The 17,467-nt window shown below is 41.7% G+C and overlaps 1 protein-coding gene across 1 annotated transcript; it reads left to right on the top strand.

Moving 5' to 3' along the window:
- The first annotated feature begins 2,199 nt into the window (after positions 1 to 2,199).
- LOC115799588 (zinc finger protein 239-like) lies at positions 2,200 to 14,420 on the top strand. Its single transcript, XM_030756816.1, has 4 exons — positions 2,200 to 2,276; positions 6,881 to 6,929; positions 12,440 to 13,120; positions 13,541 to 14,420. Exons 2-4 carry the CDS (start codon positions 6,912 to 6,914, stop codon positions 13,958 to 13,960), a joined length of 1,119 nt encoding a protein of 372 aa, XP_030612676.1. The 5' UTR covers positions 2,200 to 2,276; positions 6,881 to 6,911; the 3' UTR covers positions 13,961 to 14,420.
- The last annotated feature ends 3,047 nt before the right edge of the window (positions 14,421 to 17,467 follow it).

The raw sequence follows: 17,467 nt of genomic DNA on the forward strand, positions 1-17,467 counted from the left end.
GCTGACTAGCCAGGAAGCACTTGTCGGCTTCCGCAGCCAGTTCTCTGCAATCAGTGCTGACAGTGTTGGCTAAAGCGGCTCTCACGTAGGCAGGCAGTTGGCGCAGGAAAAGGTGGACGAAAAGGAAATCCGGCTTATTGTCACCGAGCAGATCGAGCATGCAGTCCATGAGCTCCGAGGGCTTGCTGTCACCGAGCCCTTGAAGAGAAAAAAGCCTATTGGCCCTCTCGGCGTCGGACAGTCCGAATGTTTGCAGTAAGTATTCCTTCAGAGTTTCATACTTTCTTGTTGGAGGAGGGTGAGTAAGAAGGCTCACCACTCTCGATGCCGTAGAACTGCCCAGGGCCGATACCACGTAGTAGTATTTAGTTTCGTCGGCGGTAATCTGGCGCAAGGCAAACTGTGCCTCAGTCTGAGCAAACCAGGCTGAAGCAGACGATTCCCAGAATTCGGGTAGCTTGAGAGACACAGCGTTGGCGGTCATGGTGATCTGGATACGTCCAGTAACAAACGTCGGGGTCACCAGTGTGGAAGTTAACCTTGCGTGGAAAAACGAACGGGAAACTTCTCACTTTAAGACTCCGTGAGTCGTGTTTTTTATTACAGGACCAGAGCTAGCCAAAAAACTCCAACAGCAAAAAAACATCATCGGGACTCTTAAAGAGACCGCGACCATTACATGAATCACAACATTAAAGACGGTGAACAAACAACCTAACCATAACCGGACATGTATACGAAAGTGAATTATGCCATCAGTGTTGAGAGCACTACACTATCAAGTTTGGCTGTACTCAGCATTGAATCAAAACGCACAAAAGCATTAGATCTAGATAAATTTGTGAAGCGTTTTGCTGAGCAACATGGAAATCGCCGTATTCAGCTGTTATAGTGTGGTTCTTATTGTTGTTTTTTTAATGTCTCCTCTTTTGTATATAGTATAAAGTATGTTCAAGCTACTGATAGACTAATGGGGAGAATCTGTGTCCTGAGTAAACAATAAATGCAATGCTCTGTACCTTGTTTGAGTGCCATGACCCGTTTATTTCCACAATTTGCTTTCCCTCTCATACATCTGCCACTCATCACCTGTGTCTTACCTTAATTCCTTTCCTTTGATAATGCCCCACCTACAGTAGTGTTACCATACTTCTATCTCCTATTAATGAGATCACATTGTATGGTCACTTATTCCTAATATGAACTGTTTCACATGAAACCTCAAATGCAAGAAATTGATTGCGTGAGATGAAGTTTGTCTGTATGAGGTTATAAATGGGAACCTGTGCCCTTTTGTAGTGTGTACATACTGTTTCTCATTAAACTGTGATAACTGAATAATTCAGAATATATACGTTGCTACCCCTCAAAAATTCCTGCCCCCCTCTTGCCACCCCATAAATATTTTTCTAGATCCGCCCCTGTCTGTGTCAGCATTGTGTGATTCCCAGTTGTTAAATTATTTGCTAGTGTCATGATTGACAGCTATCCATAATTACCTTGATGTCTTAATGTATGTAGTGTATTTGTTCAGTTCCTTAAGGTCCACACGGCTTGTGTTTTCTTGATTATAGTCCTGTCCATGATGTTCATTAATACTTTGCCAGGTCCTCAATATTCCTGATGACAGCACTTTAGCTTCCTCGGGTGTTCTGTTTAATTTGATGAATATTTCACAGTTTTTAGTCCAAGCATTTTGAATTTTTCCCAATTTCTTTAGGTAAGAAAGGGGATGAAGAGAGGAGAGGAAGAAAGGGAGGAAGAAAAGGGAGGGGAAGAAATGAAATAAAGGGGATGAAGAGAGGAACAAAGGAGAACAATAAAAGGGAGGGAGAAAGGAGGACAAGAAAGGAGAGGATGAAAGGAGGGAAAGAGAGGAGAGGAAGAAAGGAGGGAAAGGAGAGGAATAAAGGAGGGGAATGAAAGGAGAGGATGATTTTTACAGGATTCAAAGGCAAACAGGAGAGATGAGAGGAGGAGACTCACACGAAGACACACTGGATTAAACAACAAGGTGCTGATAACAGAGGAGGATGAAGGATGAAAGCACAGAGTAGGTTTTGTTGCGCTGAAAGAAAAAGGGAAAAAAAAACTTACGGAGGTCAAAGTTCAGTTATAGCTCATGTCATGAAGCGTTTCAGCTCCTCCACACCAGCTGGTGGCGGTAATCGCCTATTCGTGGTTTGCCAGCCGCCAGCAAAGAGGAAGAGGACGCGGAGGAAGAGGAAGAGCTGCATCTTTATTTGTCTCTGTCTGCGGTCCGGGCTCATCTTAAGGTAAGCACGGCGCTAACTTTAATTTGAGTTAATCTGTAGCTGAGCTCCTGAATGAGGTCTCCTGCTGCTCTCCTCGGTGTCTGTTCAGTTTATTGTGAACACGCTGAGAGGAGAGTGTTTGGAGACAAACAGCAGCTAATCATTAGCTCAGCATGCTGGGAGAAGTTGGAGCAGAAACTCTTTGTAGCAGCTGGTTTCCTGCCTGTTCCAAACCTCCCAGCAGCAGCCGCGGCGCCGTTATTCCGATCCTGGATCAGCCAGAATAATCGGGGCCCTTAATGACAGAAGTTTTAATGCTTCCCCTCCTGTTTACCAGCAGGGGCCGTGTGCTGGAAAACACTGCCGGGTGTGTTGTCGTTGTTTTTGCTGTGAACTGTGAAGCCTGATTTAGCTGAACTGACTTCATCCACTCTGTCAGCCAGAAACTGTCAAAGCCTAAATATCAGTGCAAAAAATAACCACGCCCGTTAATTACACGTCACCTATTTAGGAATAATTCTCACAACAAATGATTTTTTCCACTTGTGAAAACCATGCCGGTTTAGTCTAATCAAACCCTGACAGATAAAGGAGTCTGAGGCTCCTGCAGGCAGTTTTATTCTTAATGCAGGGGGAAACACGCTCAGATTAGTGCTTTTAGGAGGATCAGTGCTCGCTGTGCACACCCATCACATCAATAAGACTTCCAAATGTTTCTCCCTCTGCCGTCTTCCTGTCTGCGTGCTGAAGGCTGAAAGCTCTGCCTCTGGCAGGTTGGTGTAGAAGAGCTCTCCTCGGGGTTTATACAGGAATCCTAGAGTTCAGTTTACTACCTTTTACTACTTATTTTTACTACCTCTAAAATATTTTTACTACCAGCACGAAATCGAGCAGCAGTCTTTTTGGGGTGGCGGTGGATTCACAGCACTGAGCCATGAAGATGATCGCCCATCTCTCACTGAAGAAAACTTTATCCCACTGACTTGAAGGAGTAACTGTGACTTTGTCTTGACTAAGAGCTCATACACATTAATATTCCAAACACATTTCAAGAAGACTCAGGAAATTTGTTTTTTTAAGAATATAAACAAAATGCAATGAAATTCAAGTTTCACAAGCCGATGATTTATTTTCCATCAGAATCTTGGAATACTGGTTTGCTGCTGAGGTGTGACAGCGATACTTGTGCTCATAGCTGACCTTGAGGTTGCAGTTGCAGTGCTTTGTGTAGCACCAAAATACTACATATGGATCTGCTCCCTGCGCGCACGAACCCGCTGCTGGTGAACGGTGGATGCTTGGTGTGATTTGATCGCCATCACACCGTTCCAGGTCAAATTAATATTTTTTCTGCACACTTTACAAAACACCTCTCTATCATTCCCCATGACCGGCTTAACCCTCTGGGGTCCGGGGTATATTTGGCCATTTTTGACTACTTTTGTTTTTAGTGTTATAGTTGACCTTAGAAACTGTTTACCTTGCCTTGTTTGGTATCATTTTTTTCAGCACGACCTCATGTGTGTGACTGTATAGTTATTCTTTCATTTTCACATACTGTATTAACACATTGCACTTATAATCACATAAAAACATAAAATTAGAGTAGAAAAAAGTAGGATTTTTTTACTGTAAAAATCACAAACATGCTTAATGAATTATTTTTACAATTAAAATGCAAATATAAGTTGTAAATTTTCAAAACTTGTGTAAAAATATAGTAAATAATAAAGTTATATTTCCCTCCTGCTCTCTGATGGGGACGGTCGCATTCTATCTCTCCTCTCTCCCTGCCCTCCACCATCTCTCCTGCTTGCTGCTTGCTGTTAGAGCGTCTCTTACACACTGATCGAATAAGATTAAGAGCAACATGGATCTGGCAAACTGGGCCCTAAACACCATTGATCGAGTTTTCTCCACTATTAGATCGGGGAAAGGGGAGCCTGCGTGTCCGAGTGGAACAGACCCAGTCGGATATGTCGTCGATTCTTGGAACTCGTGGAGACCTGTGTGCCTCTCAGCTCTGGAGGTTGAGGACGTGGAAGACGTCTACATATTCGGCTATTTGGTAGCGGTATCTCTTCTGTTTGGGCTCGGAGGATACCTGATTTCCCGATGTTACGTCATCTCAAATTGGCGATGTCATTTTGACGCGCCAGTGCATCCGTGCACTCCAGAGCGTTAAACCCGTCTTTGAATGCCGGGTCATCGAGTCAGAGTTGTGAAAACTTACATTTTCCCATGACGAGGTGCAAAATGACTCCACGCATGCGCACAGCAAACCTGCTACAGTATTCTGGAGCTGGCCTCCATCTGCTGCTGACAGCAGTTCAGGGATTAAATCATTCAGAATGAATGGTGGATTCAGTATAAGTGACAGTGCACACAATAGCCAGAGCTCCCACCGTATGTGCAGCCATAACAGATGCACCATTGAGGCCGAATCAGACCCAAAGGTGCCACAACGTGCCTCAGCGGGCGCTTCCTCAGTATCCAGAAGGCTGGGTGCTCCTTCCTTCACAGATCCATTTTACACATGGACCAATCCATTATTTTAGTAATCAAGTCTGTCCCATATTTCATTGATCATTAAGAAATACTTTGATCTGGTGAGTGGATGCTGTCCCTGAGCATTTCTGCCTCATCCTCAAGAACATCGAGTCACTTTTGTATCTCAGAGTTTAAAGAATCATTGAAGTTACCAACATTTTCAGAATCATAAATACTTTATTGATCCCACAGGGAAATTTCTGTTGTTACAGCTGCAACTGTTTTATCACATAGAAAAAAATAAAACACTAATAATTTAAATAAATGAAAGCCAAAAAAACACTAAAAATAAAAAAAAAACTAAATATAAATTTTCTGACATTTTTTTTTCACAAGTGTGAGCACCGTGTCAAGTATCACTTTCTCATGCTGTCGGCTTAGGAAGCTGATGATGGAGGCTCACTCATCAGCCTTTGTAGTTGTTACATTTTCCCACAGTTGTCATATGAGCTCTTCTGTTTTCATGTTTCCATATGAACAGTGGAATTTCTCTTTGCTGCCACTCTTTATAAAATACTGCATCTTCTGCTGTATCTAAAAAAAAAAGAAGAAAAAAAGTGTACGACTCATACCAATGTGAGTAGGTGCTCCCAGCCTCATGGCCACAGCTGAGATGGGGCAGTATTTGAGTTTGGGCTGAGATGCTCGTTAGTTTAAAGTTGACAGGTCCACTGCAGTCAAGCAGGCAGTGGCAGTGCTGCAGTGGAGTTAGATGAAGACAAAATGGGAGTGGATGCATGTCTGTCCTGCTGGTCTGAGGCCACACTGATATCAGCCTGAACTTTGCTAGCATGCAGAGAGATGGGTGAGGATTCTGGTATTGAAAAATGTAGCTGTTTCCAACAAAAGACTCCTTCACACATCTGCCTCTTCTTCAGTGTTTCTTCTTGGTCTCCTGTTGGCCACAAGGCAGACCTGTGCTACAAACTGGTATCCGCATCATCAGCAGGCAGCCAGGTTAACGACACAGCAGCATACGCTGTTTGGAAAGACGACAGGAGTGGGTCATCATCATCATTCTCCACATCATGAAGAATAGATTTTAATATCACACGAGTGTTGTTTAATGTTGCCTTAAACCTCTGAATTAGGGGTGTGCGATATATATCATCTACGATAATATCATAATTGCCATGTTAACGATGTGCGAGCTGACATTATTGAATATGCTAATTAGGAAAAAAACAACAACAAACGCCTCGGCTCCACGCGTTCACTACTTTATGCTTTAGTATAAGCTGCTGCGCGTGCGCCTGTACTGTGCGCTAGCATAGCTCCCTGAACAACACATGTAAAGCTGGAAATGAGTGAACACACTGCGCCAGGGGAAGAAATTCAGACATCGGCAGCCTCGCAGTCTACCATCGTAATTACTAGGCGAGGAGGTGGTTTGCGAACTTTGTAAGAAAACGGATAGCTCGGCAACTAACCTGTTCCATCATCAGCGAGTATGAGGAATATGAAAAGTTTCGGGAAACCGCCGTCCAAGACAAACCACGGCTAGCGGAATAAGGAGGAAAATAATGAAAGGATTGATGTTAATCTCCTTTAAGTTAAAGTAGGTATGTTACAATCACTGGTCATAGCCAAGCGATGTTCTCGAAGCTCACCTGTTTGGAGCCTCGGATAATACGGTGAAGCGGTCTTGCAAAAAAAAAAAAAAAAAAAAAAAAAAAAAGCAGGTTTCTGATCAGATGAGGGTCTGTAGTTTCTGTGATTTTATTTTGCTATAATGTAGGGAGAACCCCTCTGGACAGCCTCTTTTTTGATTTTTTTTTCCATTCTGTCAAGCAATTGCTTTTGAAAAACCCGCCGAAGTTTTTCTATTTAAGATAGAACGGCGGTTTCCCGAAACTTTTCATATTCCTCATACTCGCTGATGATGGAACAGGTTAGTTGCTGAGCTATCCGTTTTGCACTCAGTCTGGCCCCTGGCTCCCCCTTGCCGTAGCATTTGTGTTGCACATCCTCTGTTCTTTTCTATTTAAGATAGAAAAACTTCTGAACACATATTTTTCATATTATTATTGTTTATTATTCTGAATATTATCATCTTAATTTTTGTGTCCCAGCAGCAGGCAGTCTGACGGAACAGCAGAGGAAACAATGAGTACAACAAAACAGGTGAGAATTAGCCTTTTATTAGGGCCCGAATTTGGGCCTAAACTGACCTGCCGTCCTGGCTCCCCCTTGCCGTAGCATTTGTGTTGCACATCCTCTGTTCTTTTCAATCATGTATCTCTCGCTCATTTTCCGAGGTAGGCTTACTTAGCCTGGAGACCATTGCTGGAAATGTGCCCTGGTCGGGATTTGAACACCCAACCTCCTGCTCCAAAGCCAGTAATGTTACAACTATGCCATTCCAGCTGCTATGTGGTATATATACATACACAGAGGTGGCATAAGTACAGACATTCTGCACTCAGTCTGGCCCCGTTTAACCCCTGATTATAGCGCTATAAATGATACAGAAATTATATGGTTTTGCTTCTTTAATCTTTTTGTATGTGATAAGTCCTGGGGATGGAGGATACTCCTGTAGGATTGTCTCGTATGTGTTACTGTTCCACAGTCAACCATCATTTGATGTTTGACAGTGACCAGAAATGCAAACTTCTCTCAGATGTGTTAAACCTAAAGTAACGAGTCTGTTTGAAAATGTAAAAATATTTGTGTAAAAGTAAAAAGTAGTCAGAAAACTCTGACAGAGCAGATTAATGCATTTTTTGCATTTAAATTTATTTTGCAAATAAATCCTCCTCATAAAATGCACTATGAAAAATGAAGTCAGTGTATCGCTGCGCAATTTGTGCTATAACCTCACTTGTTGCTAAATGCAGCAATTTGATTGGTTTGATGTTTGAGATAATATAAACAGTCAGTAACGCGTTACTCTAATCCAGTGCTTCTCAATTATTTTCTGTTATGCCCCCCCGGGACTGTGGAGCCTGCTCTATTCTGTGAGTAGGCAAAAAAAAAAAAAAAAAAACATGTACATAGAGCTATTACTTACTGCGCACACTCTGACAATGAGAGCGCCACTGCCACCTGTTGTGGATGTGCAATTACACTTTATTCTAGCACAGCAAAAAAAGCATGTTCCCCGGGGTCAGACGTGCCCCCTCAAGGGGGCGCGCCCCACTATTTAAGAAGCACTGATCTAATCTGACTACTTTTTCTTGGTAACGAGTTACGCGTTACTATTTGCAGTCCAGTAATCAGATTAAAGTTACTTATCCAAGTCACTGTGTGTTACTATTTTTTGTCATTTTCCTCAGTACAAAGATATATTTTTGCTTTCTTCTTGCATCTCAGGGAGGGACTTCCGGCCGATGCGACAATTGTGCCTCCACATAAACAGTGGAGGGAGGAGAGGGATGTGTGTTTTCTGAGTTTGTGTCAGCTAAATATGACAAGCTCAAGGTTAGTTGTGCACTCTGTGCTCGCAACAAAGGGCTATCTAGCTTCAAAAACACTACGTCAGATTTGAAGAAACATTTGAAGTCGCAGCACAGCACAGTCACACTTACAGAGTGAATCCCACCAGGTGGGGCGAAGCAGAGCTGCGGCTAAAGCAGGAGGCCCCCCAGCACCCAAACAACAAAAGCTGGACTTCGGTACCAAACCAGTAATTGGGAAAGAGCTGAAGAAGTTGGTTGGACAGTATGTAGTAGAGGAAATGCTGCCCTTAAACATGGTTGACTTGACCTTGTTTCGTGGTTGTCATTTTGAGGCAGTGGGGTGGGTGTGTGTGGGTGTGTGTGCATATGCGCACGCTGCAGGTGTTGTGCTAAAAAGTTTTCGGTATTTGCCAGAAAATGATGATCTATATGTAAATGGCTGTAAATGACTTGTTGACATTTAATCTGTGAAACACGGGTCGGACATATTTCTCATGGTCATTTTGAGTGAGAAACAGCATTTCCATCACAAGGTAGAAGCTACACTGAGTTTTTGGCGAATTTTATATATTATTTGACATTAAAAATGTCTTTTTAAAGATAAATCTGGCTCAGAAGGCTGCAGAAATCACAACAAACATAACATCACAGTACTATAAAGATACTTGAAGTGGCCAAAAAGCTCTGGATTGATTATAATGTAGGTACAATAACACAGAGGTCCAAAGATTCTTGCAAAACAAGGTATTTCTTCATTTTATATATAAGCCCTTCCTAATTCATTTACCAATATAAGATTATATTGATAAATATAGTAGATATTTACCAATATAAGCAAAGACATTACACATAAAAGCACACTGAAACATCAGAATGACTTTATGGCAGAAGATCACTTTTTGGCACAACACCGGCAGCTGTTGAATGTAACTAATAAAGTAACTTGTAATCTAACTGTTACTTCTAAAATTAAGTAACTAAGTTACTTTTTAAGGTAGTAATCAGATTACTTTTCCAAGGTAACTATGCCATCATTGCAGAGTATATAACCAGAGTTTGCTCCTCGACGGGTGTGTCGCCAAGTGAGGAAAAATGGTTAGAGACGTGAACAGGTTGGTGGTGTACCTGGGGCTTCTGTTTAGGACTACGCTTCCTCCTCACAGCCACCCAGCCAGCCTGCTTTCCCTGCTGCTTGAGATCTGCTGGGGGGAGCTAATGGTGGCTAAGCTAATTTGGTCCGCACCCGCTACAGGGGCCTGGCTAGCTGACTCTCCAATTCACTAAGCCTAGCCTCCAAAGCTACAAGCAGACTACATTTATTACAATTACCGTTACTGCTAAAGGAGGCCGAGGAGTAACCAAACATGTGACACCCAGAGCAGGAAAGTGCAGGAAGGACAGGGGCAGAAGGAATGCTGCTAGTGAGTAGGCTAAGAGCTATGTTACTAGCTGTGCTAAGCTAGCACATTCCTAAAAACAGATTAAGTGAATAACGTGAATACAGGTGATTCAGCAGAGAGTGTACTTTGGATAAAGCACTTTAAGATTACACTGAAATATGTAATTATCTAGATCAATCGAGCTACACAGATTATACAGCTAAAAGACATCAAAACACCACTGTGCCCGGGAACAGGAAGTGATACAATACTGCAGTGAGAGCCAACACCAAGTGATGTTTGTGCTCTGCTCTAGTTGCCATCTAAAGCAGAAATTGACTGTGCAATTAACAAAAACGCTAATTTTTTTCCTATCTTTACATTGTCACATCACATGTTCTGTCCTGCATTTGTGTGCATTACTTACAAGATCAACAACTTATAAATACACTCTGGTAGCCCCTGGTAGTACTATCAGGATGTTGGGACTCATATGAATTTTAACATGAAACAGGCTGACCTAATAAAGTCAGTAAATATGACTTTCAATTTGATTAACATATGTTACCACACTAACATAACTGCAATGGAAAAGTACATTTATTACCCACATGTGCAGGCTAGCCCTTTATTTAATTTTAACTATTTATACCATTTTTAATGTTAAATTTTGTTCTGTACTGTAAAGCAGAGGTCCCCAACCCCCGGGCCGTGGACCGGTACCGGGCCATGGGACATTTGGTACCGGGCCGCACATAAAGAATAAATAACTTAAATTATTTCCGTTTTACTTATTATCTGCGCCTAAACTATATCTTATTTTGAAAAATGGGCGGATTCGCTCCGTTACTTCCCTCCATGACTTCCTCTTGACGTGTCAAGACGTTTCTGCTCACATGATACGTCACCGCTAAAATTAAACCCAGAAGCTTCAGGCCTGTCTAACGAAATCGGTTGGTTGACCTACATAACGCTTCTTTAAATTTTTGAGTGCTCAACAAGAGTAGAAAAGCGCTATGTAAGAACTAGTCCATTTACCATTTTTATTTATCAACACCGGGGATAGCAGTGAGGTAGACCCAGCCATCAAACTGACTCTCCAGCGCTTGACACCGCGGCTCTGCAGCCACGCTCCATGTGAAATCGGCCGAACCCAGTCAAACCAGAAGCCAGCAAAAATGAGTATCAGAGAAACAAGCTCAGGGGGCTTACACTGATTCAGTGTTATGGTGAGTTGTATTTTTCATGCGCTTTATACAGTAAAAATCACCTAAGTCGAAGTCGCACAAATCGGGTTTTCGCTCTAGTTGGATGGCATCTGCAGGTCCTGATTTTTCCTAACATTAATTCCAATAAAATCATCACATAAATCCGTCGGATATTCACCTACCTCGGATGAAAAATCTGGTCCCATTGTAATAAATTTCCAGTTAAATGTGATCGCATAAACTGGATGAGTTTAGCGCTAAAACCCTCCTCAGCTCCTGTCCGCCCACTTCCATGCATCGGCTCGTTCATGCACAACTACACACACACTAACAACGCCTGGAAATTGTTTTAGTGTTTATATCAGTTCATTTCACCGGGGACAATCGTGGCAAGTGTAAGCTACAAACTTGCACTTACGAGTAAAATTTCAGATTATAAAATTTGCAGAAGCAAATTCATAGATGAAGCAGAAGCCATTGCAGCGAAATTCGATATTAGACCCCAAACTGGGCCATTTGAATCCGACTGAGGTGATTTCTACTGTATTTGTTTTTGCGGTGTATCTTATTTTGAAGGCATGTTTTACCATGGCTCTAACAGCTGACCAGGGAGCGCTGTGGGCAGAGAGCCTGTTATTCATGTTGAGGCGGGATGTTACGAGAACGCTGCTGATAGAGTTGCATACGAATACAAAGTGGATTCCCGTTTTTTATTATTATACGTAGAAAATATCACACTTGGTTATGGTCGTATCATTTATTTTGACGTATTTATTCGCCACACCTTAAAAGCCGGTCCGTGGAAATATTTTCTAACACTAAACCGGTCCGCGGCTCAAAAAAGGTTGGGGACCACTGCTGTAAAGCACTTTGTGAACTCTGTTCTTGTAAAGCGCTATATAAATAAAATTTACTTACTTTATTAGTTCTTCTAAATATATTTGGGGGGTATTAGTTCTTGTGTTTACGCTATTGTCAGCCTCGGTGCTGGTGGCGTCTGCTCCACAAGAACTTTAATATTGGCCATAACTCAACAACGATGTCACCTATGATGTTCAAATTCACACCACAGATGCATCCAATAAAAATCTCACACGAGTTCAAATCTTGGCGACCTTGATCTGAAGGGAAGGGTCAAGTTTTCCGAAAATCCTATGAATGTGATAATTCGAGAATAATCTCACCTAAGATCGCCAAATTCACACAAACCGTGTCGATTTGCCACTTTCCTTTTGAAGAGAAGCGCATTCACATGGAAACGTTTCAGAAACTATCTCAGTTTACATGGAAATGAAAAAAGCTGGAAACACTGCAGTTCCCATTGCCAGGCCACAACTTGGTGGTGTGGATATAGGAGCTGCCACCATAGTGTGCATGTTTGAGTGTCCCCATTTTCAATAAGCGTTTTTGTTCGTTTAGATGGAAACGAAGACCAGAGCGTTTTGAAAATGCTCCACTCTGGAGCCCGTTTTCAAAAAGTATAGTTTTCACGCTGTTCTTGTGTAAATGGGCCCCTACACTCTGTTTTGACTGTCATGCTTCAATCTGAGGTTTAAAACTAGTATTAATGGAGTGAGTTTGAAGGTTCAGTGTGTTCCACGACTGCATTTTACTTACTGCCTCTGTTTGTATCTTTGTCACTGCAGGACCAACATGGAGCGAGAAGTCAGCACTCTCGGGAGGCTGACAAACCTCACAGGAGGAAGGGAGAAAGAAAATACAACTGTGACAAGTGTGGGAAGGCTTTTACTCGGAAGTATTTCCTAGAAAGACATGAAGTCATCCACACCGGAGAGAGACCGTTCAGATGTGACTTGTGTGGGAAGTCTTTTACCCAGCCTGGAAACTTAAAAGCACACCAGGTCATCCACAGTGGAGTTAGAGCATTCAGTTGTGATGAATGTGGGACAGGTTTTACCCGGAAAGAAGGTTTGGAAAAGCACAAGCTCATCCACAGCGGAGTTAAACCATACAGCTGTGATCAGTGTGGCAGAGCCTTTACTCAAAGTAGCAGCTTAAGGAAACATCAAGTTACCCACTCTGGACATAAGGCGTACAGCTGTGAGATCTGTGGGAAAACTTTCAGCCATTTAGAGAATCGAAATAAACACCTACGCATCCACACCGGCCAGGACGTGTACTGCTGTGAGCAATGTGGCAAACTGTTCGTAAGATACAAACAATTACAAATCCACAGATTTACCCACACTGAGGAGAGACCTTACAAATGTGACCTGTGTGATAAGACTTTTAAAGCTCCCAGTTCGGTTAAAGTCCACCAACAGATCCATAGCAGAAAGAGACTCTACAAATGCAGTTACTGTGAGGTATGTATTTTTAATTTTAGTCTGGAACAACTCTGCTCATTAAGTTGTGTTAGCATTTCTGCTGTATGTAAAGGCAGCATGTGGTGATTCATCAAATTTTAATTTCAGTTATAAGTTTTTTGATTAGAGTTGGCTACATTTTTTGTAGTGCCAACAATTTACAGTACTATGCAAAAGCCTTGAGTTCCCTCTTATTTCTTTGTATTCTGGTTGTAAGGAGCCAGATTTTCTTATAATCCTTTTAAGTGGTCATGAGCAACAGTTCAGCAGGTTTTCTAAAGGGCTTTCAATTTTATTCTTTAGACATTTTACACTTAGGTTCATTCCAGCCCTTCAGGGACCATTTTCACAGGATTTTATTATTATATTATAAAAATAATGGAGTTACCTGACTTGCACTGTCTTTGTGTCTTTGTTTAGAAGCAGAGTGACACAGATGGATCCAATTCTCAACCCTGTTATCACTGTGGTGGTGGGAAACCGTTTCGCTGTGACCTTTGTGGGAAAACTTTCAACTGGCAAACAAACTTAATAATGCATCAACGTAGACACACTGGACACAAACTGAACTACTGTAAAGAATGTGGGAAAGGCTTTCCCACACCAGATAAATTAAAACGCCATGAACTCATCCACAGTGGTGTTAAAGAGCACCTCTGTGACCAGTGTGGGTTGTCCTTCACCACCGCAGATCAACTCAAAGTACATGAACGAGTCCACACAGGAGAGAAACCATACAAGTGCAGACACTGTGAGAAAAGCTTCTCACGGTCAGACAAACGTAACCGTCATGAACATACTCATGCTGGCAAGAACTGCAGCAGGACTCAGAGTTCATAATCCAAACACAAACGATCCCATGATCGAAATAAACTCTTTCACTGTTACCTGAGAAAGTTGATTCTGTTCATCTGAAGTTTCAGTGACTTCTTCAGGTTTCCCCAGCCCTATAAACAGCAGTTACAGAATTACTAAAACTACAAGCCATGAGATCAGCTTCATGATTGCTAATATGCAAATTGTCATGACCATTGATCAGTGGCCATGGGTACTATTCCCAGAGCTGGGGAATGGCAGCAATCACAGCACTGTTAGATGACAAAAGATGTACCCTTAGGCCTCATCCTCGGGTCAGAGACAGTCATTCCGGTTTGACTCCTCAGACCAACGTTTCTCCTTGTCCATGATGTGCACCAGGGTTATAAGAGTTTTAGATTTTACATTATGGTTTAGTTTTAGTTCGTTTTCGAAGTGTTTTTTCTTGTTTTTATTTTTGGTTTAATGCTTAGTTTAAGTTTAGTTTCTGTTAGTTTTAGTCTTAGTTTTAATATTTTCATACTTTGTCAGGTGCAAGATTCAAGGTGCAAAAGTGACAATTGTGTAATAAAAACTTAACAAAAGATACTGTTTAAAGAAATACAGGTGCTGATCATAAAATTAGAATATCATGAAAAAGTTGATTTCAGTAATTCCATTCAAAAAGTGAAACTTGTATATTCATTCATTACGCACAGGCTAATATATTTCAAATGTTTATTTCTTTTAATTTTGATGATTGTAACTGACAACTAATGAAAACCCCAAATTCAGTATCTCAGAAAATTAGAATGTTAAGACCAAAACAAAAAAAGGATTATTATAGTTAACGAAAACTGAAATTGAAAAAACATTTTCGTTAACTGAAATAAATAAAAACTATAATTAAAAGGAAAAAAACAACTAACTAAAACTAACTGAAATTATAGATAAAATGACCTTCGTTTTTGTCATTTTATTTAACTGCCTTGTGCCTTGTGATATGAAATAATTTTTTCTGCTCTACAAGTTTAAGCTGGGAGTGCCATCAGGCAACTGTACGTGCACTTGCATACGCTCACCACGCTGGTCCGAAAAATAATGGCAGCGGCCTGCTGAGAAATCAGCAGAGTCCCATATGGAGTTTCTTTGAGTACGATAACACAGATAGAAGTGAGTGTCTTGTTGTGGATGATGAAAACATGTGCGGAACACTTCTCAGTCAGGAAAAAACCATCCACATCAAAGTCCACCTGAGAAGTGCACACAAGGCAGCTACAGAAACCGCTCTGATCCTACGATGTAACCTGATGTGCAACTCTGGAGAAACGTGACTACTTTTTGGGTCCACGTAGCCCGCAATGTTGTGATTAACCTCTTCAGTCCTTGTGTGTTTCCGGCTACTTTTCGCCGGCTACATTATCAGTCAGACAATAACAATCAGGAATAATAATCAACATAAGGACTCATAAATGTCATCAAATTCCTGGAGGGAGACTGCTGAAATTATGGGAATGGACTTGAGGGAATGAAGAAAGTGAAAAAACGGGAACAAATATGTTTGCAGCCAAAAAACAGAGCACAACCAAAAAAGTCCCATCCGCATGAACTATAAAACACCAGCATGCAACCACAAGGTGCAGAAGCCACAAACACCCTGCAAGTCTAATTAGACAGCATCTAAGCAAGCTAGCTCCAAAACAGAACCAGCTTCAATATCAACATCAGCATCAGCATGTAGCTGGATTTGAGCTTTGACTCCTTCAAAGAGTTTGTTTTTGTCAAACACCACATGTAGGTGTTGTTAAACTTATACCTCAGAATGTGTCGAATGCAACACAGTGTACTTCAAAAGTGCAGTTCGTGGACTTCCGGCAAGAAATACCATAATACCCCTATATGGTTGTGAATTGCAATTTCTGAGCATTCAGGAACCATTTGAATTTTTCCGCTAGGACAAATGGTTGCGGAGTTATGGTGAAAAAAACTGACTTGGCGCTGTTACCCAGCTGTTCCTGACTAGTAAGGGCAGGGAACTGGTGCTTCAGCTGCAATCGCCTGGCATTAACCTGTTAACTGGCAAGGGCCCGCCCTCGGGCCCTCTGTAGCGATTTCCGACTTTGAAGCCTCATAGCGTCACAGTAACGCTGCCGTTTGCCCTTACGATGCTTTTATATGACAGACTAGACCCTCAGAATTGGATTGACACCTCATTTGTCCAATCATGTTATGAAATGGGTTCTCCAGAGCCAATAATAACCAGACAGTGTCATGTGACTTTTCTGGACCTGCCCCCAAATCTTGTCCAATCGTTCTGATTGGTTGACTCTGATCCAAAATCCGAAACCACAGATGTATAGCCAATAAAATTCCTGACACGTGGGTATATGGCGCTATGGGGTGGGCTTTCATATGAAACCATAAACTGCCTGCGTAATCAGTGCGTCCTCCGTGTGTGAAACTGAGCAGGAAGTGAGAGTCTGTGTGCAGTCGTGCGTAAACAGTGTTTACAAAGCTTTTTCTCGCCAACGGATTGTCGGAATGCATCAAAAACAGACTATATTTATTCAACGAAGTGACGAAATTACTCACGAGAGTGGATTATTGTTTATTAGAGGATTTACTCGCTGATTCGACCGGTTTTACGGAATCTCGCGAACGAACAGCTGTACTCCAACGGCGAACCACGGTACGTGTTACGTTTTATTCTCAGCTCGTCGTCGTATTATATGCCGTTTAGATGTAATGAGGATGAGGAGGACAAAGGCTCAGAGCTTTTTTTGACCAGTTAAGTGTCTGAAGTTTTACAGAAAGCTTGATGCTTTGTGGGGGGCTTTGTGTACGTTTTGTTTGTGGGGGTGGGGGGGTTGTAAGTTGTGTATCAGAGAAGGACTATTGGGAGGATTGTGGTTTTTTATTTTATGTGTATATGTAGTGTTTACATTTACTGTAACTTTTGATCAATATATAATTTATTTATTTTGGGTGTGTGAAGGAATCACTGAAATAGACTTGGGGGGGGGGGGGGGGGGGGGGGGGGGGTTGTGAATGAAGGCCTAAAATTTTCCTTCTTTTACAAATTAGGGCAACCTCTGATTTATATGTCTATAATTGTAATTAATTTGTACTCTCAGTAACTTTGTGTAGAGCAGAGGATTCCTCAGGGTAGTATCTATGATTAGAGCCTCACTGATGACTGTATGTTGAAGCATTGAGGAGTTACAGCCATTTGAAGTCTGTATAACAAAGGCTGCTCACATGTGGCACTTGGCCATCTCCAAATGGCACAAGCAAGACCACACCTGAGATCAACACACAAAAACCTTTACAAAACAGTAGGTTTTTGTGCTATCTTGATAAAATTTGAAATCCACGGTAAAAAGACTTCATTCTACAGCTTCATTATATTTTCCAATCCATACCTTCTACACTCAGTGTGTAATTAGATAAAAACTAACAGGAAAAATCCAGGCGAGGTAAAAATTGTCTAATTTTTCTGTGTTCCAAACAGGGTTATAATAGTTTTGGATTTTACATTATAGTTTAGTTTTA

This window comes from Archocentrus centrarchus, chromosome 20, assembly GCF_007364275.1.
Source record: "Archocentrus centrarchus isolate MPI-CPG fArcCen1 chromosome 20, fArcCen1, whole genome shotgun sequence".
NCBI classification, from domain to species: domain Eukaryota; kingdom Metazoa; phylum Chordata; class Actinopteri; order Cichliformes; family Cichlidae; genus Archocentrus; species Archocentrus centrarchus.